The following is a 25,508-nucleotide window of genomic DNA, read 5'->3' on the forward strand; positions in this document are numbered from 1 at the left end:
ACGACAAATACCCACTATTTGCTTCGACATGGAGGGACCTGGAGGGTATTATGCTGAGTGAAATAAGTCAATCGGAAAAGGACAAACATTATATGGTCTCATTCATTTGGAGAATATAAAAATTAGTGAAAGGGAATAAAGGGAAAGGAGAGAAAATGAGTGAAAATATCAGTGAAGGTGACAAAACATGAGAGACACCTACCTCTGGGAAATGAACAAGGAGTAGTGGAAGGGGGGTTGGGGTGACTGGGTGATGGGCACTGAGGGGGGCACTTGGCGGGATGAGCACTGGGTGTTATGCTATATGTTGGCAAATTGAACTCCAATTTAAAAAAAAAAAAAAAAAGAAAAAAAAATGGCCCTGGTAAAGATCTGGGGGAGGAAGTGTAGGCCAACTTCTGGAAAAAGGCTCTCTATAGAAAGATCAATATACCTAGGGGAAATAGGCATCCTACTGCGTTTGTTTCACTGTGGCCTTGAATCTTTGTAGTCACAGAGTTGGAGGGGCTGAACCCCAAACTACATTACCCCTCAGACATGAATCTCCTCTTCAACAATTTCTACTCACAGTAGAGCAGCTTCCACTTCAATATCCCCATCCCCAGCCTCTCATGCTGGGAGCTCTGGGTTGCCCTGGCCTCCTTGCCCCATAGCTCCCCGCCCCCCCACCCCCACCCCCAGAAGCAGGGCCAGGAGAAGGATGAAACAGTAAAGTGCCTAGGGAGCAAGCAAAATTTAGAGACACTCTCTGGGTTCATCAAGGACAGCAAAGACTTGCCACGTCATATTTTGTGTCCTAGACACCCTGGGTACCAAGTCCCATGACTTCTCCGTCCTGTCCATCTTCACATTGCTCAGACCCCAATCAGCATGTACCTAGGTCACACAAATAGCCTCCTCAAGATTCTCACTCTAGAGTCTCCAATCCATATACTACACAGACCTCAGAATGGTCTTTGTCAAACATTTGCTCAAAAATTTCGGATATCCGGGCAGCCCTGGTGGCTCAATGGTTTAGCTCCGCCTTCAGCCCGGGGTGTGATCTTGGAGACCCGGGATCCAGTCCCAAGTCGGGTTCCCTGCATGGAGCCTGCTTCTCCTTCTGCCTGTGTCTCTGTCTCTCTCTCTCTCTCATGAATAAATAAATAAAATCTTAAAAAAAAAAAAAGAAAAGAAAATTTCAGGTATCCATTATAGTTCAATTTTAAAAATACATTAAAAAAAACAATTTCAGATAGTTCCTCAATCCAAGTCCTACCTCGAGAAGGTGACAGTGACTATCCCAGTGTCTCATACCTTGACACTAGAGGGAAAAGGAAGCTGTCAGAAGAGTCCCAGCTTGAACATAAATAAAGATGCCTCTTCCTTTCAGAGAAAGCTCATGTCCTGAGCAAGCCAGAGCTTCCACACAAATAATGCCTCATTGCAAAGAAGATAATGCCTTCACTTATCTCACAAACATTACTGAGTTTATACTCTGTAGCAGGCACTGTTTCAACACAGAGGAAACACTGGTGAACGCTGGTAGGGATGGTCCCTACCTTTGTGGAGTTTACAGTCAAATGAGGACAGTTACAAAGAAGGAAAAGAGGGAAGGACAATGGGGGGAAGATGTCAGGGAGGAAGGGAGGAAGGGAGAAGTTAGTAAGGAAGGAAGAAGAATGTGATACGTGTCCTGAAGAAAATAAAGGGGTGCACAAATACTGCAGATTGCAATGACAGCTCCACGGAATCAGGAATTAAGTGGTAGCTATCTAGAAAGAATAGTAGAGGTGCGCCTGGGTGGTTCAGTCAGTTAAGCTTCTGCCCTCAGCTCAGGTCATGATCCTGGGGGTCCTGGGATTGAGCCCCTGGGATTGGGCTCCCTGCTCAGTGGGGAGTCTGCTTCTCCCTCTGCCCCTTATCCCACTCATGCTCTTTCTCTTACTTGCTCTCTCTCTCGCAAATAAATAGGTAAAATCTTAAAAGAAAGACAGAAAGAACAGTATTGAAAGCCTTTCTGAAAAGGGAATATTTGAGCTGCTATCTGAAAGTTGCCAGAGCCTGGGGAAATAAACTCCTGTTATCAGAACCCATTGCACCAAGACCTAAGCTATGAAGGAATTTGGAACCTCCCCTGAAGGGGGAGCAGGCCAGTGGGGCTGGCATTGGAGAGTAGTGGGACATGGAGCAATGCTGAGGAGATGGGCAGGAGACAATCACACAGGGCTGTTGGCCATGATGGGGGTTTGAATTTCACTCAAAAAAGAAAGGAAAGACATTAGAGAGTTTTAATCCACAGAATAAATTATAAGATCAGATATACATTTTTAGAAATCACTATGACTCCTAGGAAAGCAAGTTTTGAACATCTTAAATGAACATGTTAAATACAATGTTTGTTCATCATCCAAGTGCCAATGTTGAGTAGGCAGATGAACATATAGGTCTTAGGTTCAAGAGAAGGGTCAGAGCTGGAGAGATATTTTTAGAGTCATGGGGTCTGTAAAGCTGGTTGCTAGGGCAGCTTTTTCTTCTCCATCCTTCTTGCCTCCTAAAAGTCCTTGGACACAACATAGACTCTAGGCTCTGGTACAAAAGGGGTACCCATAGGCATGACTTGGAAAGGGGAGCAGAAGGACAAAATATTTCATCTATCATGATGGCAGGATTGTATATATTTTTTCTTTTGCATTTTCATATGATCTCTGCTGGGGCTGAGAATGTCCCCCTTCTCTTATCACCCTGGGCTAGCCTGGTGACTCTCGATAATCTCACTGGACACTGGGGAGAGGAACGCTAAGAACTAACATATAAGAAAAATATTCACAAGTGGGCAGTGAAACAGCTGAGAGATGCTGACACACATCCTGATCAAGCTGAGCTGGAAAAGCTCCTGATACACCTAGTCCAACCTTTCCTCCCAACCCCCTGCTGACAAACAGGGAAGTTGTGTGTGTCTTGGAGAAATTAGGTAACATGATTAACCTAATGCAACTAAATTTTGATGCAACTCTCAAGCCACCATTCCAAGTGTGCAAAAAGTATTACATTGGGGGGGTGCACCTGGGTGACTCAGTCGGTTAACCATCTGACTTTGGCACAGGTCATGATCTCAGGGTTCCGGTACTGAGCCCCGCATCAGGCTCCACACTCAGCAAGGAATCTGCTTGTCCCTCTCTCACTCATGTTCTATCTCTCTCTCTCTCAAATAAATAAATAAAATCTTTTTTATTAAAGTATTACATTTTTTAACTTTTCCATGATTTAACATAATATTTATTTTAAGCACCCTTTCCAGGGACTTAATCTTGATATTCAGGTTATCCTCCATCAAATCAGGCTTCCCTCAATCTCTCCATCCCCAGTAGTATCTAAGTTGCCTCTGTGACTTCAGTCTATGCCAGCATGTGCTAGCACGTCCATCACCCTGTGCTAACTTTAACTACAGACATACAAGGGACCCTAGAATTAACTTTTTCCTGATCTCAGGGCTTCCCTACATCTGCTGGCTTTCAGCTTTGCCCACAATCCTCCTCAGCACATTAGAAAATCTGGCTACTCTGGGACCCCAGGAAACTCTGCAGGGTGGTTTCAAGTCCTCTCCACTCAGGCAAAGCACATATCCAGATCTGTTCTTCCACTGCCGGGCCAGACCGGGGCAGGAACTCCACAAGCCATGTCACCAAGAAGGAAGGCCTGAGTCCTGACTCTCCAATCCATCCAAATTGGAGCTGTGGTTTTCAGGAGGAGCAGGTCACAGGACCCTTCCCAGAACCCCACCAGTGTTTGTTACCTCCATCTCCCATCCTCTCCCCGACAGATGGGGCAATGTTGCAAAGTCTCAGAAATGTGTATAAGGGGATGGGAGGAAATAGGGACAGACTGCCTCTACAGGAGACTGTGTTTTACCAAACTTTCACATCTTTCATCTGGAGCTCAGCTTTGGAAACTCAAAGATGAATTTATGCTCTATTTCTGCAATGACAATCTCCCTTGAGACCGATGCATTACATTTACCTGTGCCCAACTTGGCCACGATAAAGTACAGAACATGGAGAGAAAGGCATCAGTAAAGAACTGGGCTGCAGAGCTCTGCAGTGACACCAACAGGCACATTTTATGACTACATTGTCAGAAGTTTATACATACAGAACATGAAAGACTCCTAACTCTGGGAAACGAACTAGGGGTGGTGGAAGGGGAGGTAGGCAGGGGGTGGGGGTGACTGAGTGACGGGCACTGAGGTGGGCAATTGACAGGATGAGCACTGGGTGTTATTCTATATGTTGGCAAGTTGAACACCAATAAAAAATAAATTTATTTTAAAAATCACAAAATAAAATAAAGTCCAATGCATCTCAACTCTGAATATATACCATTGAACTGTGCACTCTAAACAGGTGAACTTTATGCTGGGTCAGTTATAGCTCAATACGTATATAAAAAGATGAAAAGGCTACAACAATGTGGGGATATTGTATAAAGTTATTTAGTTTCTTTTCTTTTTTTTAAATAAACATCAATTTGACTTTACGGGAAAATATCTAATGCATCCAAACACATAAAACATCAATTTTCTCAACCACACAAAACACCAAATCTCTATGTGCCTTGTTCCTACAAATTTCCAACACTCTTCCATTATTAAAATGTGGGAAGAGAGAAAATAATGTGTTCCATGAAAAACAGTTGGAGGGGCAGCCCAGGTGGCTCAGCAGTTTAGCGCCACCTTTAGCCCAGGGCCTGATCCTGGAGACCCGGGATGGAGTCCCATGTTGGGCTCCCTGCATGGAGCCTGCTTCTCCCTCTGCCTGTGTCTCTGCCTGTGTGTGTGTGTGTGTGTGTGTGTGTGTGTGTGTGTGTGTGTGTCATGAATAAATAAAAATCTTATAAAAAAAAAGAGCCTACGGAATGGAAGAAAAAATTTGCAAATCATGTATCTATAAGGGGTTAATATCTAGAACACATAAGAAGCTTACACAAATCAGGGCAGCCCGGGTGGCTCAGCAGTTTAGTATCGCCTTCAGTCCAGGGTGTGATCCTGGAGACCTGGATCGAGTCCCATGTCAGGCTTCCTGCATGGAGCCTGCTTCTCTCTCTGCCTGTGTCTCTGCCTCTCTCTCTCTCCCTCTCTCTCTCTCTCTCATAAATAAATAAATAAATAAATAAATAAATAAATAAATAAATAAATAAATAAATAAAATCTTAAAAAAAAAACTTACACAAATCAACAAGAATAACCTGATGAAAAATGGGCAAGGATAAGGATTTGAAAAAACATTTCTCTGAAGAAGACATACAAATAGCCAACAAGCATATGAAAACAGATGGTCAACATCTCCAAGCAGAAATGTGAATCAAAACCGCCATGAGCTAGCTACCCTCTCCCATCTATGAGGATGGCCACTATTTAAAGGGACAGAAGTGTAGGTGAGGATGTGAAGAAATTGGAACCCTGTACACCATGGCTGAGAATGAAAAATGGAAAACCAGTCAGGCAGTTGCGTTACAAAAAAGAAAAAAAAAAAGCAGCAACTGTTCACAACCCTTTCGGGGAACTTCCCCAGGGTAATCTGAAACTGGCCTCCAAAAGCACAGAGGGCAGGGAAAGACCAAAGAAACAGGGAGGCCACTCCAGACTGGTAGACAGCAGGTTTGTTTGTTTGTTTGTTTGTTTGTTTGTTTGTTTAGAGCACAAAAGGGGGTGTGGCGCAGAGGGAGAGAGAGAGAAAATCTTAAGCAGGCTTCATGCCCAGAGCTAAGCAAAAGGAAATTACATACAAGACTTGTCTCGGGTGGCAGGAGATGAATGGATCCCCGCATCCCACTGTCCAATCTTCAAAGTTTCTATAGTGGCTTTAACTGGTTCAGTCACATATGCCTTACAAATGTTACCATCACATTACTATCTCAAGGCTATGTCCTTGGAGCAGCTTCTGGAAGCAGGAAAGGCAAGTGGAGCCCATACTCCAAGGACAGGGGGAGGTATGGAGCTTCCCAGTGCCCAGGTCCAGCTCACAGGTCAATGGATGGCCACATCTGTCCAATGATCTTCCCCAACATCCTGGAAACACGCACCTGCTGTCTGCTTGGGTAGCTCACACTCCCATTGAACTGCCATTTGCCATGGACAGAATATTTGTGTCCTCCTCAAATTCTTAAGTTGAAGTCTAACTCCCAGTGTGATGGTGTTAGGAGGTGGAGCCTTTGAGAGGTAACTAGGTCATGAGGGTGTAGTCCTCAGGAAAGGGATCTGTGCCCTTGTAAGAAGAGGCAGGTCACAGTTTGCTGCTCTCACACAACTGTCAGGGCTTTTACACAGAGATTGAATGGGAAGGAACAAGAAAGATCCTTCTATGTCTCATGGTGGTGATTACACAGGTGTATCCAGATATATAAAGTCTAAAAATTCAGTGAGCCGTGCACAATACTTGTGCACATGCATATAGTACTATGTGTGTGATACCTCATAAACCTTCAAACAACACCAATGAGCATGTCATGGGATTTGACATAAAATAGGACAAGGAACAAGAAAGGCAAACCAAGCCAAGGACAGGACAAGTTGCAAATAGTAGAAAGTCAGATTCAAGGACCTCAGAGGCTTCAGTATTAATGAGATATCAAATCATCCCAAATGATGAGAATGGCAAAAATCATACTGGTTGACTTTCAAGGTTAGGCCATAAAAAAACATGCATCCTTGTTTGTTTCCTGGAGAAATGTGGGATTTGGCGCTTACAGACCATTGGAAATCCTCACTGCCTTAGCTCCCAAGCTCACTGCTAGCACCTGGAGAATCAGGAATCTGCAAGATGCCCGGGAAGCGCCACCAGTGATGACAGCTGCCTGTGGTTTACAGGTGGTTTACGGAGGGGAGCCTGGGGACCCCTGCAACCTTCATGTTCACCATCTGCTGATGCTCCGCATCTGCCTCTCTCCATTTCTAGAGGGGAAACCATGCCTCTCCTCACTCAGTTTCTAAATCTAATGCAAACACCTCCCCTGGGCAGAACCTAATCCAGAGCAATGCTGGCAAAGAGCTCTGGAAAAATGGGATTCTGAGAAAGAGGAGAACAGAGAAAGGAATGGAGATAAAGCCTGATCACAAGAACACCAATATTGCTGCTTTTTAAATTGGTGTTTGTTTTTAAACTGGCATTTCTTCGATTGCCTAGGAGATTGAATGTTTTCCCTAGACTTGCTTACTACATTTTTCGTTTTGCAGTAAACATTGAAGAAGCTGTAGTTTTAACAAAGTTTCATTTTTCTTTGGTGGGTGGGGAGAAAAACAAAAGCCAGGATAAGTATAGATGTATTTTGGGACGCCTGGGTGGTTCAGTAGTTAAGCATCTGCCTTTGGCTCAGGGCCTGATCCTGGAGTCCCGGGATCAAGTCCCACACTGGGCTCCCTGCATAGAGCCTGCTTCTTCCTCTGCCTATATCTCTGCCTCATGCTCTCTCTCTGTGTCTCTCATGAATAAATAAAACCTTTTTTTAAAAAAGTATAGATGTGTTTCATTCAAGCACCTGTTGAAAATACATTGGGCTAACTACTCCAGCTAGTTACAATCACTGCCTGTGACTGCCCAGCACCCTGACCCTTGCTGAACCCTTATGGGGAGCCATTGCCCCTCCCCCTGCTGTGTGTGGGTCCATGTTACAGATAAGTGGGGACAGGACTAATTTTTTTTAAGATTTATTTATTTATTTATTATAGACATAGAGAGAGAGTCAGAGACACAGGCAGAGGGAGAAGCAGGCTCCATGCCCGGAGCCCGATGCGGGATTTGATCCTGGGACTCCAGGATCGCACCCTGGGCGAAAGGCAGGCACTAAACCGCTGAGCCACCCAGGGATCCCCCAGGACTAATATTTTTGAAGCACTTTCTTGTGCATTTCTCCCTCTCCCAGGAGTCAGGTTCCTTGCTGTGTAGCTCTGTCCCTTACCAAAGCTAGAGCCTGAGATTTGTTGCCTGGGGAAGGGGGCCAGGAAGGCAACTAGCTAGAACAAAGATCATGTGTTCAGGAGAGGGCTGAGGTTAGGAAAGTCCCTGCAGAGGAAAAGAAGGGGAATGCCCCCCCTTAGGACTTTAGTGAAGGGTGGTGAGAAAAAGAGGGAGAAGAACAGGCGTTGAGACACCAGGGGCCCCGGCACCCCCATGCCCTGGGGTCAGAACTCAGGGCAGGGGATGGAGTAATAGAAACCCCAGCTATGTTTAGAGATTCCTAGAGCAGAAAGGACCATGGCCTGGCTTTCTAGGGTATCCAGGGGGCCACAGGGGCCATGTCCAACCTGGCTTCTGAGAAATAGATCAAAAAGAGTGCAGGACTTGAAAGTTCCAAAAGTGGTAACCATAGCCGAACCCCAAGGAAGGTGATATCTGGGAGCCCTATAAAGGAGATTTTGAATCCTGTGAATTCTCCACCCTGTAGATGCCCGTGGTAGGTAAATTACCAGAATGTTCACCATTCTTTTTTTTTTAAGATTTTTATTCATTTATTCATGAGAGACACAGAGAGAGAGAGGCAGAGACATAGGCAGAGGGTAAAGCAGGCTCCCTGCGGGGAGCCCAATGAAGGACTCGATCCCAGGACCCCGGGATCATACTCTGAGCCAAAGGCACTCAACCACTGAGCAACCCTGGTGCCCTGTCCACAATTCTCTACCCCTTCCCTACATCCACACCCTTGGCAATATGATTTTGCAGCTCCTTCTATCAAGAGGTGCGATCTGCCTTCCATCCCTTCTATCTGATCTGGTCTGTGATTTGCTTCAGCCAAAAGAATGTGGCAGGAGTGACACTTCTGTGATCTTGCAACTTCTGCTCTCTCCATACACTGCCCCTCTCATGTGAACAAGCCAGACTAGCCTCCTGGAGAATGAGAGACCACGTGGAAGAGAGCTGAGGGGGTCCAGGCGATAGTCAGCCAACCGCAGCAGCAGTCACCTCGCCAGCCTGCTGCTAATTTCAAATGCAGCAGCGATCCTAGCCAAAACCAGCTGCAATGAGAACCTTGGAGCTGAGCCCAGGCAAAATTGTCAACTCATAGAGTCACCAGTTAAATAAATGGTTATTGTTTTAGACCATTGCATTTTGGGGGTGGTCTGTTACACAGCGATAGCTAACCAATACACTACTTTACCTATTAAAATAAATAAAATTAATTTTAAGTAACTCTCGAGAAGAAAAGAAATAGTGGAAAAGGAAACCAGGCAGATGTGCAGGCGATTTAAAAGCTCCCCTGGGAGAATGACACGGAGGGGCTAAGGGGCTGATGGAATCTTCTAGGGCTATGGTTAGTTCAAAGAGGCTCCAATATCTAGGTCTCCTAAAAAGCAGAACAAGCAGAAAGAGCAATGGGATTTAGAAGACAGGACCAGCCACACCTCAGGAGACCCTGTACAAAGTGCTCAGGGGCCAGGCCAGACTGACCTCCCCATAGCAGACACCAGGCCCTGAAACAGAACTCAGACCCAAGGCCCACCACTCTGCCCGGAAAGAAACTTTAGCCTTTTCTACACCCAAGACCACCTGAAGTAAGAAGGAGGAAGGGAAGCATTGGAAGCTTGAGGGGTTTTTTCTTTTCTTTTTTTTTTTCAGAAAAAAAAATAACAGAGTTAAACTAACTCAGAGAATGATGGCAGCATATACAATGCTCACTCCACCTCATACATGCAACCATATTTTTATTCCTGTCTTACAGATCAGGAAACTGAGGCACAAAGTGCTCAAATGATAGTCATGATGGATAAAGCCACAATTTGAGCCCAGACACTGCTGCTGAAGAGACTAACAGAACTCTGAAGATCCTGGGATTGCTTTAATTGGCAAATATAAGTAAGCTTTCCTTCCTGATAACCAGGATGATAGGGGGTCCCGAGGAAGTTACAGAAAGTTAAAATGCCACGAACACAATTTTTTATATGATCTGGGTGTGTTACATTTGGACCCCAGGAAATGAAGGTTTCAAGAGTTTCCTACTATTAAACATTTAGGAATGGGGTTGTGCCTTCCCCACACTGTCGAAAGGACACTTGCTTTATAATAATAAATCCTTCTTCTTACGCAAATGCCACCTCTCCTCCTTCCTGCATATCATGAATAACAATGGCTGGGATGTTCAGCATTTTCATTGTGCTGTACATGTGTGGGCCCTCACCCACACACATATCTTATAATTCCCACAACACCTTTCTGAGGAGGGGATTACTACTGTCCCCATTTTGCAGATGAAGAAACAAAGATTCAGAGGTGGGAAGTGAGTTTGAAAGGTCACACAGCCAGGGAGAGGCAGACGCCAATACTTGATCCCAAGTCTAGCTGACTTGGATGCAGGACAGGCACGTTCATCTTCCGTCCAGATGCCAGGGCCTATGGCAAGGGGTCATTGAGGTTTGGACAGAGTGATTACAGGAACCACTCACTGCCCAAACACAGAACCCGGAAACCCTGGGCAGCCCTGGTGGCCCAGCAGTTTAGTGCCGCCTTTAGCCCTGGGGTGTGATCCTGGAGACCCTGGATCAAGTCCCATGTCGGGGTCCCTGCGTGGAGCCTGCTTCTTCCTCTGCCTGTGTCTCTGCCTCTCTCTGTGTGTCTGTCATGTATAAATAAATAAAATCTTTTAAAAAATAAATCATTAAAAAAAAAAGAACCCGGAAACCCTCTAAACTTCTCCTTCCTCTTGCACCAGCAGCCCTGTCTTAGTGTAGTAAAAACACTTCCCCAAGCAGCCTTGGCCACAAGAAGCAGAAACAACCTTGCCCACGGGTCCCATTTCAGGCTCTAACACCCACCAAATCGAAGAACGGTGGCCAACTTTGGGAATGCAGGAGAAACTTGTGCCCCTTGCCATGACCACCCCTACGCATCTGGCCCACTGTCTTCCCTGCTCCTGGCTGCTGATGCTGCTCCTGGTCTTCTTTGGTGAGTGGGATCTGGGACAGAACAGGACCCTGCCCTGGCTTGTCCCAGAGAGGGCCACCAGGGTCTCTGGCATGCCTAGAGGGGCTCGACCCCACCAAGAGGGAATGGGAATGGGGAGCTGAGAGATCTCCTGATCCCAGCAGAGTGCAGATCCAGTGTCCAAAAAAGGAGGACTTCTTGGGAGGCAGCACAGTGAAGTTAAGTTCCCAGGCTCTGGGCTCTCACTGAATGGGCTCTGGCTCCAACTCCCATGTGCCCATGTCACATGCCACATCACTGTCCTCTTCCACAAAGAGGGCTGCTAATGAGGTGCTGTGAATATTAAGTGTAAAAATGGGGAGGCTCAGGGCACCTGGGTGGCTCAGTCAGTTAAGCGTCTGCCTTTGGCTCAGATCATGATCTTAAGGTCCTGGGATGGAACCTCAAATCGGGCACCCTGCTCAGCAGGGAGTCTACTTCTCCCTCTCCCTCTGCCCCTCTCCTCAAGCTCGTGCTCTCTCGATCTCTCCTGCTCTTTCTCAATAGATAAAATCTGTTTTAAAAAAACACTTATTGGGATCCCTGGGTGGCGCAGTGGTTTGGCGCCTGCCTTTGGCCCAGGGCGCGATCCTGGAGACCCGGGATCGAATCCCACGTCGGGCTGCCGGTGCATGGAGCCTGCTTCTCCCTCTGCCTATGTCTCTGCCTCTCTCTCTCTCTCTCTGTGACTATCATAAATAAATAAAAATTAAAAAAAAAATATTAAAAAAACACTTATTAACTAAATAAATATAAATAAGAATGGTGATGCTCAGCCCAGGATCAGTGACATAATTTGCTGGGCCCAGTGCAAAATATAAACACAGGTTCAAAAAGTATTGAGAACTTTAAGACAGCAACAGCTGAGCATTAACACAAGCATGAGGCCCTGTGTGGCCACACAAACTGAACATCCATAAACCAGCATGGGCTCAGCCTGAGAAATCTAGGCTCAACCTCACCACGGATTGCTTCAAGAAACTTCTCTCTGAGCCTCAGTTTTCCTGTCTGTAAAATGGGGTTAATCATGGGACCTACTTCGTGACTTTATTTGGAGGATCCAATGAGATCATACCTCTAAGCACCTGGCACATATACAGATTTAGTAACTGTTGGCTGTTATTATCCTACCTGTGTCTTCTCTAAGTCAGGATCAGGCTGATTTAGCTCCTGAGTCCTGGGGCACCTGGGTTCAGCTCAACCTCTGAACCCAAGTACCTCTGATCCAGCAGGCAGGATGCTGGGCTTTTAGCAGGCTCATTCCATCTCCCGTCTATCTGGGCCACTGTCCCAGCTCCTGTTGAGACCCAGATCCTGCTCATCTCACCTTGGGTCCTCCAGAATGGTCACCTCCCAGAGGGGCCCTGGTGGGCTCAGATCTGGGGCCAGACCTGGCTACTCCTTCATTCCCCGGCTGTGATTTGGGGCACCGCTTCGCTTCTCTGAACTGGTTTCCCTGATTGGAAAATGTGAATTGTAATTCCTATTGCTTATTCCACAAATACTCTTGAGTATCCACTGCATTTTAGGCTAGAAAGTCACATGCATAAACTACCCAGGATCAAATATTTTTGAAAAATATGGGTTTTATACCAGGCTTCCAAAATGGAACCCCTCATCACAGACCAAGTAAGGCAGGGCAGAAAATAGGTGGGAAGGAACCCCAGGGCTGTGGGCAAGGGGCTGCTCCAGCCCTGAAGACAAGGTACCCAGGACATTTCCCAAAGTCCATGGGATGACACAGAGGGAGAACCAAGAAGGGGACAGCAGGAAGAGGTGACTGGAACAGGGCTTCCTTTCATTGGGGTACAATTGACATACAACAAATGACACATATTTAACATGTACACTTTCGTAAATTTTGTTGGGTTTTAGATATACTTTCACTCCTGTGTACTCATCACCAAAATCAGTATAATGAATATACCCAAGACCCACAAAACTTTCCTTGTGATTCATCTTTTCCACTTCTCCTCCTCTCCAGGCAACCACTTATCTGCTTTCTGTCATTATAGACTAGTTTGCATTTTCTAAAACTTGATACAAGATCATGCAGTATGTACTCCTTTTTGTCAGATTTCTTTTCCTCGGCATAACTATTTTGACCTTAATTCATGTTGTTGCACATATTAATAGTTCATGCATGTCTTTTCATTTCTACCCTCTGTATGGATAAGCCACAGCTTGTTTTTCCATTCAAACCAGACATTTGGCGGGCTTGCAATTTGGGACTGTCACAAATAAAGCATTTATAGATGCTCACATACAAGTCTTTATATGGACTTATGCTTTCATTTCTCTTGGGAAAATGCTTAACAACATGACTGGATCATATGATACCTATGTGTTGAACTTTTAAGACACCTCCAAACTGAAAGGGGAACCCTCCTGCACTGTTGGTGGGAATGTGAACTGGTGCAGCCACTCTGGAAAACTGTGTGGAGGTTCCTCAAAGAGTTAAAAATAGACCTGCCCTACGACCCAGCAATTGCACTGCTGGGGATTTACCCCAAAGATACAGATGCAGTGAAACGCCGGGACACCTGCACCCTGATGTTTATAGCAGCAATGTCCACAATAGCCAAACTGTGGAAGGAGCCTCGGTGTCCATCGAGAGATGAATGGATAAAGAAGCTGTGGTCTATGTATACAATGGAATATTACTGAGCCATTAGAAATGACAAATACTCACCATTTGCTTCGACGTGGATGGAACTGGAGGGTATTATGCTGAGTGAAATAAGTCAATTGGAGAAGGACAAACATTATATAGTCTCATTCATTTGGGGAATATAAAAAATAGTGAAAGGGAATAAAGGGGAAAGGAGAAAAAAATGAGTGGGAAATATCAGAGAGGGAGACAGAACATGAGAGACTCCTAACTCTGGGAAACGAACTAGGGGTGGTAGAAGGGGAGGTGGGTGGGGGGTGGGGGTGACTGGGTGACAGGCACTGAGGTGGATACTTGACAGGATGAGCACTGGGTGTTATTCTATATGTTGGCAAATTGAACACCAATAAAAAATAAATTTATTAAAAAAAGACACTTCCAAACTGTTTTCCAAGAAGGTTGTACCATTTTGCATTCTCATCAGCAACGTATGAAGATATTTCTTCTATATGTTCGCCAACACCTGGTATGGTCAATCTTTTTAATTTTAGTCATTCCCACAGGTGTGTAGTAATAGCTCATTGTGGTTTTAATTTCACTTGCCTAATGTGTAATGTTGCTGGACTTCTTTCATGTGCATCCTTTTTGGTCAAGTGTCTCTTCAACTCTCATTTTTTTTAAAGATTTATTTATTTATTTTAGAAAGAGAGAGAGTGTGCACACACGTGGGCACATGAAGGTGGAGGGTGGGCAGAAAGAGAGGGAGGGCAAGAGAACCCCAAGCAGGCTCCACACCTAGTACAGAGCCTCTGTTTGGCCCCATCCCAAGATCCCAAGATCATGACCCAAGCCAAAATCAGGAGTCAGACACCCAACCAACTGAGTCACCTGGGTGCCCCTCGACTCCCATTTATTTTTCGACTCCCATTTTTAAACTGTTTTTCTTATTATTGAGTTTTGAGAGTTTTTAATATATTCTGGTTACAAATCTTTTATCAGATATATACTTTGCAAAGATTTTCTCCAACTCTGTAGGTTGTCTTTTTTATTCTCTTACAAATGTCTTTTGAACAGCAAAAATGCTTAGTTTTCATAAAATCCAATTTATTAATTTGTTCTTTTATGGATTGTGATTTTGTTGTTGTATCTAAATGTATGGCAGAATTCACTAGTGAGGCCCTCTGGGCTTGCAGTTTTCTTTGTGGGAAAGTTTTTAATACAGGTTAAATGTTTTAATTAGATAATAGGGCTACTTAGGTTATCTATTTTTTCTTGACGGAGCTTTGGTAACCATTTGTGTTTTTCAAGGAATTTGTCCCTTTGTCAGTATATATAGCCATGAACTTTCCATAGTATTCCCTTATTCCCATAGTTCTTTAATATCTGTAAAGTCTGTACTGCTGCCACCTCTCTCATTCCTGACTGGCCATATCTCTCTCTCTCTCTCTCTCTCTCTTTCACCCTCTCTCTTTCACTATAGCTATAGATTTATCAATTATAATGATCTTCTCAAAGATTTCATTCTTACTGATTTTTCTCTGTTGTTTTCCATTTTTTTACTTTGTTGCTTTTCACTCAGATATTTGTGGTTTCCTTTCTTCTTCTTACTTTGGGTTTAATTTCCTCTTTTTTCCTTATTTCTTCTTTTTTATTATTTTTTTTTTTAGAAACAAAGAGCAGGAGCAGTGAGGGAGGAGCAGAGGGAAAGGAACAGAAAGAATCCCAAGCAGGCTCCACACTGAGCACAGAGACCAACACAGAGTTCATCCCCAGAACCTTGAGATCACAACCCAAGCCCAAATTGAGAGCTGGATGGAGGATGGATGCCCAACCAACTGAACCAACTAGGAGCCCCTCCTTGTTTCTTAAAGTAGTGACTAAGGCCATTCATTTAAGTCCTTTCTTCTTTCCTAATATAGTCATATAATGCTATAAATTTCCCTATACATTCCACAAATTTTATTATTGTTTTCATTTTCATTTGGATCAAAATACTTTTTTTAAGATTTTATTTATTTATTCATGAGAGACACAGAGAGAAAGAGAGGCAGAGACACAGGCAGAGGGAGAAGCAGGCTCTATGCAGAGAGCCCAATGCGGGACTTGATCCCGGGACTCAATCCCAGGACTCAATCCCAGGACTCCAGGATCATGCCTCAGGCTGAAGGCAGGCGCCAAACTGCTAAGCCACCCAGGGATCCCCAGATCAAAATACTTTCTAATTTCCCTTTTATTTTGTCTTTAACTCATGTGTTATTGGAAAGTGTGTTATTTAGCTTGTGAATTATCTCAGGGTTTCCTGGGCATCTGTCTGCTATTGATTCTAATTTAATTCCACTGTGGTCAAAGATTATGCTTGAATTATTTTAAACTTGTTGAGACTATTTTTATGACTCAGAATATGCTCTATCTTTGCAAATGTTCTTTGTGCATTTGAAAAGAACTGTATATCCTGCTATTTGGGGGCATAGTGTTCTATAAATATCAATTAGGCTAAGTTAGTTGATAGTGCTTTTCAAGTCTTCTGTATTCTTTCTGACTTTCTGCCTACATGTTCTATCAACTATGAAAAGAAGGATATTGAAATCTCAGAGCATAGCTGTGTATTTGTCTGTTTCCCCCTAACATTTTACTGGATTTTGCTTCATATACTTTGAAGTCCTATTATCTGTTGCACAAATGTTTGGGATTTGTGTATCTTCTTGTTTAATTTGCTCCTTTATCATTATGAAGCAACATTCTTTACTCCTAGAGATATTCTTTGCTCTAAAATCTACTTTACCTGATACTAATATAGCCACTCCAGCTTTCCTTTGATTAGTGTCCATATGCTATAGCTTTTTCCATCATTTTCCTTTTAACATATGTGCACCTTTAATATTTAAAATGCATTTTTATAGGCAACAGATAGTTAGGTCTTACTTTTTTATCCAATCCAACAATCTCTAACTTTTACATATGTATTTAGAACATTTACATTCAAAGTGACTTTTTATAGGATCAGATTTAGATATTACTACCTTCCTATTTGTCCAATTTGTTCTTTGTTCCCTTTTTACTCTTTTTCTGTCTTCTTTTGATTGTTGAATATTTTTATAATGCTATTTCATCTCTTTCATTGGCTTATTAGCTGTAACTATTTTGTCATTTAGTGGTATAAAGTTTATAGTATACATCTGTAATTGATTGCAACCTACCTTTAAGTAACAGCATACCATTCAGCATACAGTATAGGAAACTTTTGAAAGTATCCTAGTGTTTCCCCCTTCCAGTCTTTGGTTGCTGTCAGAGCTTCACTTAAACATGTGTTAAAGCCTCACAATGGAATATTGTTTGTTTTTATCATTTCAGGACCTTGCTTTTCAGATTTGCTAGATGAGACCAGAGCACTTCTTTCTGAGTAATCTCTTCTGTCCTTTCTACCCATTGCTCTGTCAATCATGAGGTTTTCCAGTTTGGCTGGTGAGGACAGGCACTATTCTCAGCCCTGTGCTGAGTGGAGGGCACCACTCAGTGCACGTGTACGAGGTGCAAGGAAACTACTGAGACCAGGGAACAGACCGCCATAAAGGATTAGAGAGAATAGATCTAGATCTGACTTGCTCACATTATGGTATTTGAGGGTGGATGCTGCCAAACTGCTCAGAACTTAAGACACCAAGGACAAAAGCAATCCCTAGGACTGAGCATGAGGTATCACTTAATCACAACTGTGAGGCAGTTCTTGTAGAGGCTAGCAGCACAAGCCTAGCAGGCAGAAGAGGAATTTAGAATTCCACATTCCCCCACCCCCACCCCAGGAAATGTCTGCCTCACATCCCTACTCCCCTACCTCACTTTCAACTGAGAAACATCATGATTTCCTGCAAACCTATATCTTGGAGTGAGACCAAGTCATTCACCAGGCCTGATGGTCACATACACCAGGGGACAGTCGGGACACAAAGCTGATGACCTGTATTGATTAGAACCTTAAGTCATAGGCAGCCTGGGTGGCTTAGCGGTTTAGTGCTGCCTTCAGCCCAGGGCATGTTCCTGGAGACCTGGGATGGAGTCCCATGTCGGGCTCCCTGCATGGAGCCTGCTTCTCCCTCTGCCTGTGTCTCTGACTCTCTCTCTCTCTCATAAATACATTTTTTAAATCTTAAAAAAAAAAAAAAAGAAAAGAAAAGAAAAAGAAACGTAAGTCACCTGATCTGAGTCCAGATCCTCAGTCATACTGCTAATGGAATGCCTTGGTCCCCTCATGTTTCTTCCCCATTAGGTTTCCTCATCTCAAAAATGGAGGTAATAACTCATGCCTCAGGGAGTTCTTGAGGGGAACACCTGAGATGATGTTTATTACCCAGGTATGAAAGAACTTGCATGAGAGGCCTTGGTCCTCTTTCTCTGTGCCTGTTTTAAGGCCCAACTCAGCAGTTCAACAACCAAAATAGACCCACTTCCCTACACACCAACAAGCATTGCAGTTTTTTTTTTAAAGATTTTATTTATTTATTCATGAGAGACACAGAGAAAGAGAGAGGCAGAGAGAGAAGCAGGCTCCATGCAGGGATCCTGATGTGGGACTCGACCCCGGGACTCCAGGATCACGTCCTGTGCCTAAGGCAGGCGCTAAACCACTGAGCCACCCAGGGATCCCCCAAGCATTGCAGTTTGGCAAAGAATTCACACAAGACACCTGAAAATAATATAATGTTATATTCAACTCTACTTCAAATTAAAAAATGTTTTGAGGTGCCTGGGTGGCTCAGTCAGTTAAGCGTCTGCCTTCAGCTCAGGTCATGATCCCAGAGTCCTGGGATCGAGCCCCATGTCTGGCTCCCTGTTCCACAGGGAGTCTATTTATCCCTTTCCTCTCTGCACATGGTCTCTCTCATGAGTAATTCTGTGTCTCTCTCTCAAATAGATAAATATTTTTAAAAAAATTTTTAAAGTTATAGAACTGCATACAGGACATAAAATTTCTGGTATTTACTGTATGTAAATAATACCTCAATAAAGTAGTTTTTTTTAAGAAAAGAATTCACGGGGGTGGGGCAAGGGGCATCTGGCCGACTCAGTTGGTAGAGCATATGACTCTTGTTCTCAATGTTGTGAGTTCAAGTCCCATGTTAGGCACAGAAATTACTTTAAAATTTTTAAAAATTCATTAATTTTAAAAAGAATCCACAGGAAACAAGGAGGATGTTTACACTAAACACCACCGTGCACACACTTTGTGTGATACATTTGTGAGCTGAGAGCTGAGAGCAGGGGCTCCAGAAACAGACTGTCACATTCTTATTGGATGAGGTATTAGTTTGGGTGGCCATAACAGACTGGTGGTTTAAATGTATTTTCTCATACTTCTGGAGACTGGAAGTCTAGGTATCAGCAGGGTTGGTTTCTTCTGAGGCTTCTCTTCTTAGCTTACAGATGACCATCCTCTCCCTATACCTCCATGTGGGCCTCCCTCTTTGTGTATCTGTGTCCTAATCTACTCTTCTTCTAAGGACACCAGTCATATTGGATTAGGGTCCACCCTCATCCTCTAATTTTAACTTAATTTCCTCTTTAACAACCCTATCTCCAAATGAAGCCACATTCAGAGGTACTGGGGGTTAGGACCCCAACATATGAATTTGGCCAGGGAGACACAATTCAGCCCATAAATAGTGATCCTGGGAAACTTACCTAATCATCTGGGCTGTCAGGGTCTTCTGTGAAGATAGGAATAATGCTGCCCACGTCACAGGAGCGTTGGCAAGAATAGATGTGGTAAGCCACACAGGGCTTGGGACATGGTGAGCACTTAAGTGCCACTTATTATTTGTAAGTTCTCCATTCAATAGTTCTGTCCTGCCTCTTCAGCCAACCTCCCCATCTTTTGCACTTCCCTCTCCCAGCAACATCCCTCCAGTGTTGTAATTGTTCTTGGCCAGCCAATGACTAGGTTGGGTTAAGCTCACCTCTTAAGGCTCCAGTTCCTTCCTGCTAAGCACAAATCCTTTCTTCCTCTGTTGTAGGAGCCTCTGAGCCGAGCTATGGGAGTAAATGGCAGGTGCTACAGCCTGAGGGTCGTATGCTGGTGGCAGAAGGTAACACACTCCTACTTCGGTGTACAGTGGACGGCTCCTGCACTGATGACATGATTAAATGGGTCAAGGTGAGCCATCAGGACAAGGAGGAGATTTATAACTTCAAACACGGCTTCTTTCCTGGAGTCATGCCATTGATCCAACGGACATTGGAGCCACTTAATTGTGACTATTCCATCTATATCTACAATGTCACCAGCAGGCATGCTGGAACCTACCACTGTGTGTGGTTTGGTAACAAGAATGAGAACTCAGAAAAGACACTGCAGGAGGGCACCTCAGTGTTTGTGAAGGGTGAGTATCAGGGCTCTGCGGGTCTTAGCACCTGGCTCTGATCTGTGTCCCTGCATCAGCCGCCTTTAACCACAACCATGCCGTACACACAAATCCCAGTGGCACACAAAATAAGTGTGTCCCATCACACATGTACAGACAGCTGGAGTGGTTCTGCTCCACGTGCCTTGTTCCAGGGCCACGTCTCATTGCAGCTACCTAGGGTACATCTGTGTCGTGGAGATGGCAGGAGCAAAGAGAACAAGTCCCAAAGCCTCAGGCACATTTCTAGCTTCTAACCACGTAATGTCTACTAACAGCCCATTGGCTAAAGCAAGTCACTTGGCTAAGCTCAAAGGGAGAGACCGTGATGTGTGCCTTGCCACAGTGAGGCCACGGCAGGAGCAGGGATGTACCATACTACCAGAGGACTCAAGAGCTAGGGCTGATCCTTTCATCGACCTCACTCCCCATATAATAAGTCATGCTATCTGTAAGCCCAGCAGCGGTGACCTGGGCACTCAAATCCTGATCCTGCCATTCGAGAAGAGTGTGTTAAATTGATCACTTCAGCTCTACACAGTTCAAGTGCTTAACTTGTAGGATAGGTGACATAATTCCTACTTGGAGGGTCATTCGGGTGATGAAATAGAAGAACAGTCTACAGAACACCATGTAGACTGTTGACAGAATGTCTGTGTAAGGTGGCTGGGGGCAGAGGGAAGGGTTAATTTTTAACTTGATGCAAGCATGTCATAAAGGTTTCTCAGACTCCTTCCAAGCTGTGACAGGTACCTTCTCTTGGTCCTACAGTCCTCTGGGTTTTCAAGCTCAGGAGGATTTTCTGGGCCATCTCTATCTACCACCAGACTGAGAACTTTCCTAGCAGGACATCTGTATGTCTTGCTAAGCTTCATTTTTCTCAATCTTAAACATCAGCACATAGTAGGTACTAGAAATTTCTTTACTGAATGAATCAACCTGAGAGTAATGGGGGGATGCAGAGGGAGTTACTGAGTAGAGAAATCAGGGAAAGGGGAGGGAGGGAAGATATGAGGGAGGTAATGAGCAGACAGTGGAGGAGGAAACAGAATACCACAAGGCCCCTCTCTTTGACTTCAGAAGCCGGGGACCCAGAGCCAGACCTCTGGATCATTCAGCCCCAGGAATTGGTATTGGCAACCATCGGAGACAATGTATTCCTGAACTGCACAGTGCTTGGAGATGGTCCCCCAGGTGCCATCAGGTGGTTTCGGGGAACTGGTCTGAGCCGGGAGGCCATTTACAACTTTGAAGGCATCTCCCATCCTAATGTGACAGCAGTCCAGGCCTCCAGGAGGGATTTTAGCATTCTGCTGCAAGGCGTCTCCACTGAACATGAGGGCACCTACTACTGTGTCAAGTTTCATAGGAAATTCAACAGACAATACCTGTCTGGAATGGGCACCAGACTGAGAGTAAAAGGTGAGACAGGTGGTGAGGGGATGAGGGAAGGGGGAGGCGTTGGGGGTAAGAGGAACGTGGCCTACAACGAACTTTCCATCATGTCCCAAATAAGCCAGCTGTTCTCAGCCTCCAACCTTTACAAAAGTTGTTCCGCTGTCTGGAATTCTTTCTTCTTCTCTCTGAAGAACTCCTACTCATCATTCAAGGCCTACCACAAATAGCCCCTCCTCTGTGAAACCTTTTGTTTCTCCCAGGCAGAATTAATTTCTCCCCATTCTGGGCTCCACAAAACTTTGTATAGACCATTAATGATTTAACAACATCTGTTAAGTGCCTGTTTATTGTCCTGCACTGTATTAGGTGTGTAGATACTGCAATGAACCAGACATTGTCTCTACACCAGAGATGCTCCCACACGTCTAACTAGTCCCTCACAGTAGCAGGGTTTGACTTCTAGCCCCCATCCCAGATAGACTCATCTTGATGACTCCTGGTCCTAGCGCAGGGGCTCAGGAGATGGCAGGACAGAAAGAAAAGGGAAATGTGTGACTATCTCTCTTCCTTGCAGCAAAGCCCCCTTCTCCCCAAGAGACAGAACTCACCAATGAACATGTCGCCGGGATATTTCCATCAGGTGAGTGTACCTACGTCCTGGGAAGGTAACCAGTCCCCAAGGCAAGGGTGGCCAAACATGACGTGGGCCATGGGAAGGGAGCAGTCCCTGACTCCAAAGGCCACCTGTCACCAAGAAAGTCCCCAAGACTTCATCTTGACTGCAGAACCAGGAACCCAGAGAACCATGTTGAAGCTCATTTAAAGAAGGGACTCTCTAACAGCCAGTGCTAACTATTCAGTAGGCAGTCTTGCCTGAGAAGTAGTGAGCTCCCTGAAGTCCAGTGCAAGGATACACCGTGAAACTGTACATCACGGTACTGGAGAACATGGCTTTGTAGCCAGGCATCCTGTATTGAGCCCCTTTCTAGCTGTGTGATTGTGGCAATTTGCCTCGCTCCTTGAATTTTTATAGTCCTACTCTGCGAAACTAGTGGGGAGAAGCAATAAGAATCAGAGAGCCTACCACTCAAGGTGGCATGTAGATCTAATGAGATCACATGTGCCAAATGCCCAGAACTGTGCATATCACATCACATCACATCACAAGGGCCCCTTGTGACTGAGGCGGGGCTGGGGGTGAGACTTAGGGTAGCGACCTCAGATGCTCCCTGTGGCTCAGCCCTGTTCCTGCCATTCTTGGGAGCTGTAACACCTGGTCCCATCACTTCTCTAACATATATGTCCCTGAGAAAATCATTTTCCCACTCTGAGTCTGCCTCCTCATCTGTACCAATTGCATTATTATCCTACCTTGCAAGATAAGTTTAAGGGTTATGTTAGGCAATTAGGAAGTGCTTAGCTCAAGGTCTGGGGCAGAGATGCTGAACAGCCAATAAATGAACACAGTTTTTTATTACTATCAGAGGTCAAGAATGCTGCCAAGATGACTAAACTTACGGGTAGGATATTGGGCAAAGCCTCTTTAGGCCCAGGATAGAGGGAGGGGTCTTTGGTCTCCTCTCTCAGTGTACAAAGAATGTGGCCCAGCAGCTGGGGCCAGACTTCCCTGTGGGGACACTGAGGTCTGGACTATTGGGGAATCACCCAGGGTCCTTCCTGAGTTCTCCCCTGCGTCCTCCAGACCTCCTGTCTGTGTTCACATCTCTGGTCCTGGGGCTGAAGGCAACAACCCTGGCTGCACTCCTGCTGGTCCTGGTTGCCTGCCAGAGGAGACCATGGCAAGAAGACGTCAAGACTCCAGGCCCAGCAAAACTGGGCCCACATTAGCTTGGGGCATGGGGCATGGAGCATGGGGAATAGGGCATGGGGCATGGGGCGTGGGTGAGGGGTCGGCCCCAGAGTGGGTCCTCTGAATCAGAGGGAGGCCAAGGCTTCCCAACCATTTCTCTGCCTCTGATCTCAACCTCCAGAGGCTCCCCAGGACTCATGCCAAACTCCGGGATCCACATACCTGGTTTCCACTCACCTGGTGAAGTCCTCCACTGGGCACTGACTGAACTCCCTTCTGATGTGCCGTGCTCTCCCTTCACAGCCCCTGTAAGCCCTCCTCCTCCTCCAAGGCTTTGCCCAGCCCTCTTCTCAGGATCCTTGTTCCTGCCACAGCCCCTTCTGGAGTGTCTGCCCCCTTCTGCCCCTCTCCACATTTTCTCATCCTTCAAGATTCAACTCAGAGTCCTTTCCAGAAGGTTTTCCTACGCATCTCTGAGCTTGCAGAGCCAGACTGGCCAGGCCCCCCCATTTACTCCTCCTCTCCCCATTTCCTGCCTTCTTTCCTTCCCTACTATGGGTGGCTTGGGTAGCTGTAATAGTTAAATTCAGGCTGGGCAACTTTAACAAAACTCTTAAATAACAGTGGCTTAACCCAGAAGAAAACTAGTTTATCTTGTGATAACCAAGCATAAGCAGGCCAGGCAATAGAGGACTCCTTGATACTGAGACCTGAGATTCCTGGATCTTGCTACCAAGTCATGCCAGGCAGCAAGACTAGGGAAGAAGGCAGTGAAGAGAAGTAGGACCCTCTCCTTCAAGAGCATCGCTGAGAATTTGCCCACATCACCTCTGATTGGCTGGAATCTGGTCGCATAGTCACACCTAGTTGCAAGGAAGACTGGGAAATGTAGTCTTTATTCTGGCAGCAGTGTAGCCAGCTGTCATTTTTCACTAAAAGAACCAGAGGGCAAACATCAGTAGATAACCAGCAGTGTCTACTTCAGTGGCATAGAGGCAGCTGCCTCCTTGCTCTGTCTGACAGTTGAGTTCAATTCCCAGCTGAAACAGCACCTCTTTGTACCACCACCTCCACTAGGGCAGTATAATAGAGAGCAGTAGTTCTGAAGAAGAGGAGGCTTCTCCCCCAGCATACATTTTGCAATGTCTAGAGACACTTTCAGTTGTCACAACTTGGGGGTTGTCCTAACTGGCTATCACCATCTAGTGAGTTGGGATCAGGGATGCTGCTAAACACCCTGTAATACACAGGGCAGCCCCCACAACAAAGAATTGTCTGGTCCAAAGCATCATAGTGCTGGGGCTGAGCAGCCCAATGTAGGGGAAAGTGTGACACACCTAGTTTGCAATTCCGAAGCTTCCATCCACTCCCTCTCAGTGTGCCCTTCCTGCCTCATCAGTCACTCCACCTCTTGGACTCTCATGGATAATAATGTGGACAACGATCATAATGTGGACTTTTGTGCATCGTATAAAAACTGATTCAATTCATATACTCAGGGCTTAATATGTGCTGTGTGCACCAAGTACCCTCGATACCTATGAACTCCCTTTTTGCTTTCCACGTGAACATTTACTAGCACCTACTCTGGGGGGAAGTGCATTAGTCTGGCTGGTTTTCATTATAACAACAGAAAAACAGCTTGCAAAATATAAGCCAAAGGGGCCATTAGTTTACTCTGAGAGTCGCATAAATCGTTGAATTACCAGTCATCAGAATAATGGCCCCCTGCCAGAAGATATCCACGTCCTAATCTCTGGAACCTGTGACTATGACCTCACATGGCAAAGAAAAGGACTTTGCAGCTGGAATTAAGGATCTTGAGATGGGGAGTTTATCTTCGATTATCTGGGTGAGCCCTAAATGCAATTGAGAGCATCCTGATGAGGGAGAGACAGAGGGAGTTTGAACACTGAGGAGGAGACAGCAATGTGACCACAGAGGCAAAGATGGAAGTGATGTGGCCATAAGTTAAAGAATGCCAGGAGCACCCAGGAGCTGGAAGAAGCCAGGACAGCTCTCCCCAGAGCCTCCAGAGGGAGCAGAGGCCCACTGACACCTTGACTCTGCCCAGTGATACGGATTTCAGACTCCTGGCCTCAGAACGATGAGACAATAAATTTCTGTTGTTCTAAAGCACCAGGTTTGTGGTCATTTGTCACAGTAGCCATGGGAGATTAACAGCAGGGAAGTGTGGAACTGAGCCACTGGAAAAACTGCTCTGCCCCCAAAAACTCCTGGACTTGCAGGGCCCTGCTTGATGCAGTCCCTGCAAACCAGCCCCCTCTCCAATCACTTCTCCCACTACCACCCGCCCACCTGACACCAACCTGATACCCATCTTGGCCTCGGCCATGCCACATTCT

The 25,508-nt window shown here is 45.3% G+C and overlaps 1 protein-coding gene and 1 long non-coding RNA gene across 4 annotated transcripts; one reads left to right on the forward strand and one right to left on the reverse strand.

The window, feature by feature from the left end:
- Positions 1 to 10,690: 10,690 nt before the first annotated feature.
- SIRPB2 (signal regulatory protein beta 2) lies at positions 10,691 to 25,281 on the forward strand. 3 transcript variants are annotated; one of them, XM_038571832.1, is made up of 5 exons: positions 10,691 to 10,910; positions 19,548 to 19,913; positions 21,015 to 21,356; positions 21,907 to 21,972; positions 23,035 to 25,281. In XM_038571832.1, exons 1-5 carry the CDS (start codon positions 10,811 to 10,813, stop codon positions 23,178 to 23,180), a joined length of 1,020 nt encoding a protein of 339 aa, XP_038427760.1. In that variant the 5' UTR covers positions 10,691 to 10,810; the 3' UTR covers positions 23,181 to 25,281. The 3 variants fall into 3 exon arrangements, with proteins under 3 accessions (XP_038427760.1, XP_038427762.1, XP_038427761.1); XM_038571834.1 differs by having other exon boundaries at positions 23,324 to 25,281; XM_038571833.1 differs by having other exon boundaries at positions 21,018 to 21,356.
- LOC111092086 lies at positions 17,761 to 22,445 on the reverse strand. Its single transcript, XR_005377696.1, has 3 exons — positions 21,941 to 22,445; positions 19,491 to 19,661; positions 17,761 to 19,261 (listed from the first exon to the last, which is right to left on the reverse strand). It is a non-coding gene; the product is annotated as an uncharacterized LOC111092086 (long non-coding RNA).
- Positions 25,282 to 25,508: the final 227 nt, after the last annotated feature.

This window comes from Canis lupus, chromosome 24, assembly GCF_011100685.1.
Source record: "Canis lupus familiaris isolate Mischka breed German Shepherd chromosome 24, alternate assembly UU_Cfam_GSD_1.0, whole genome shotgun sequence".
Classification (NCBI taxonomy): Eukaryota; Metazoa; Chordata; class Mammalia; order Carnivora; family Canidae; genus Canis; species Canis lupus.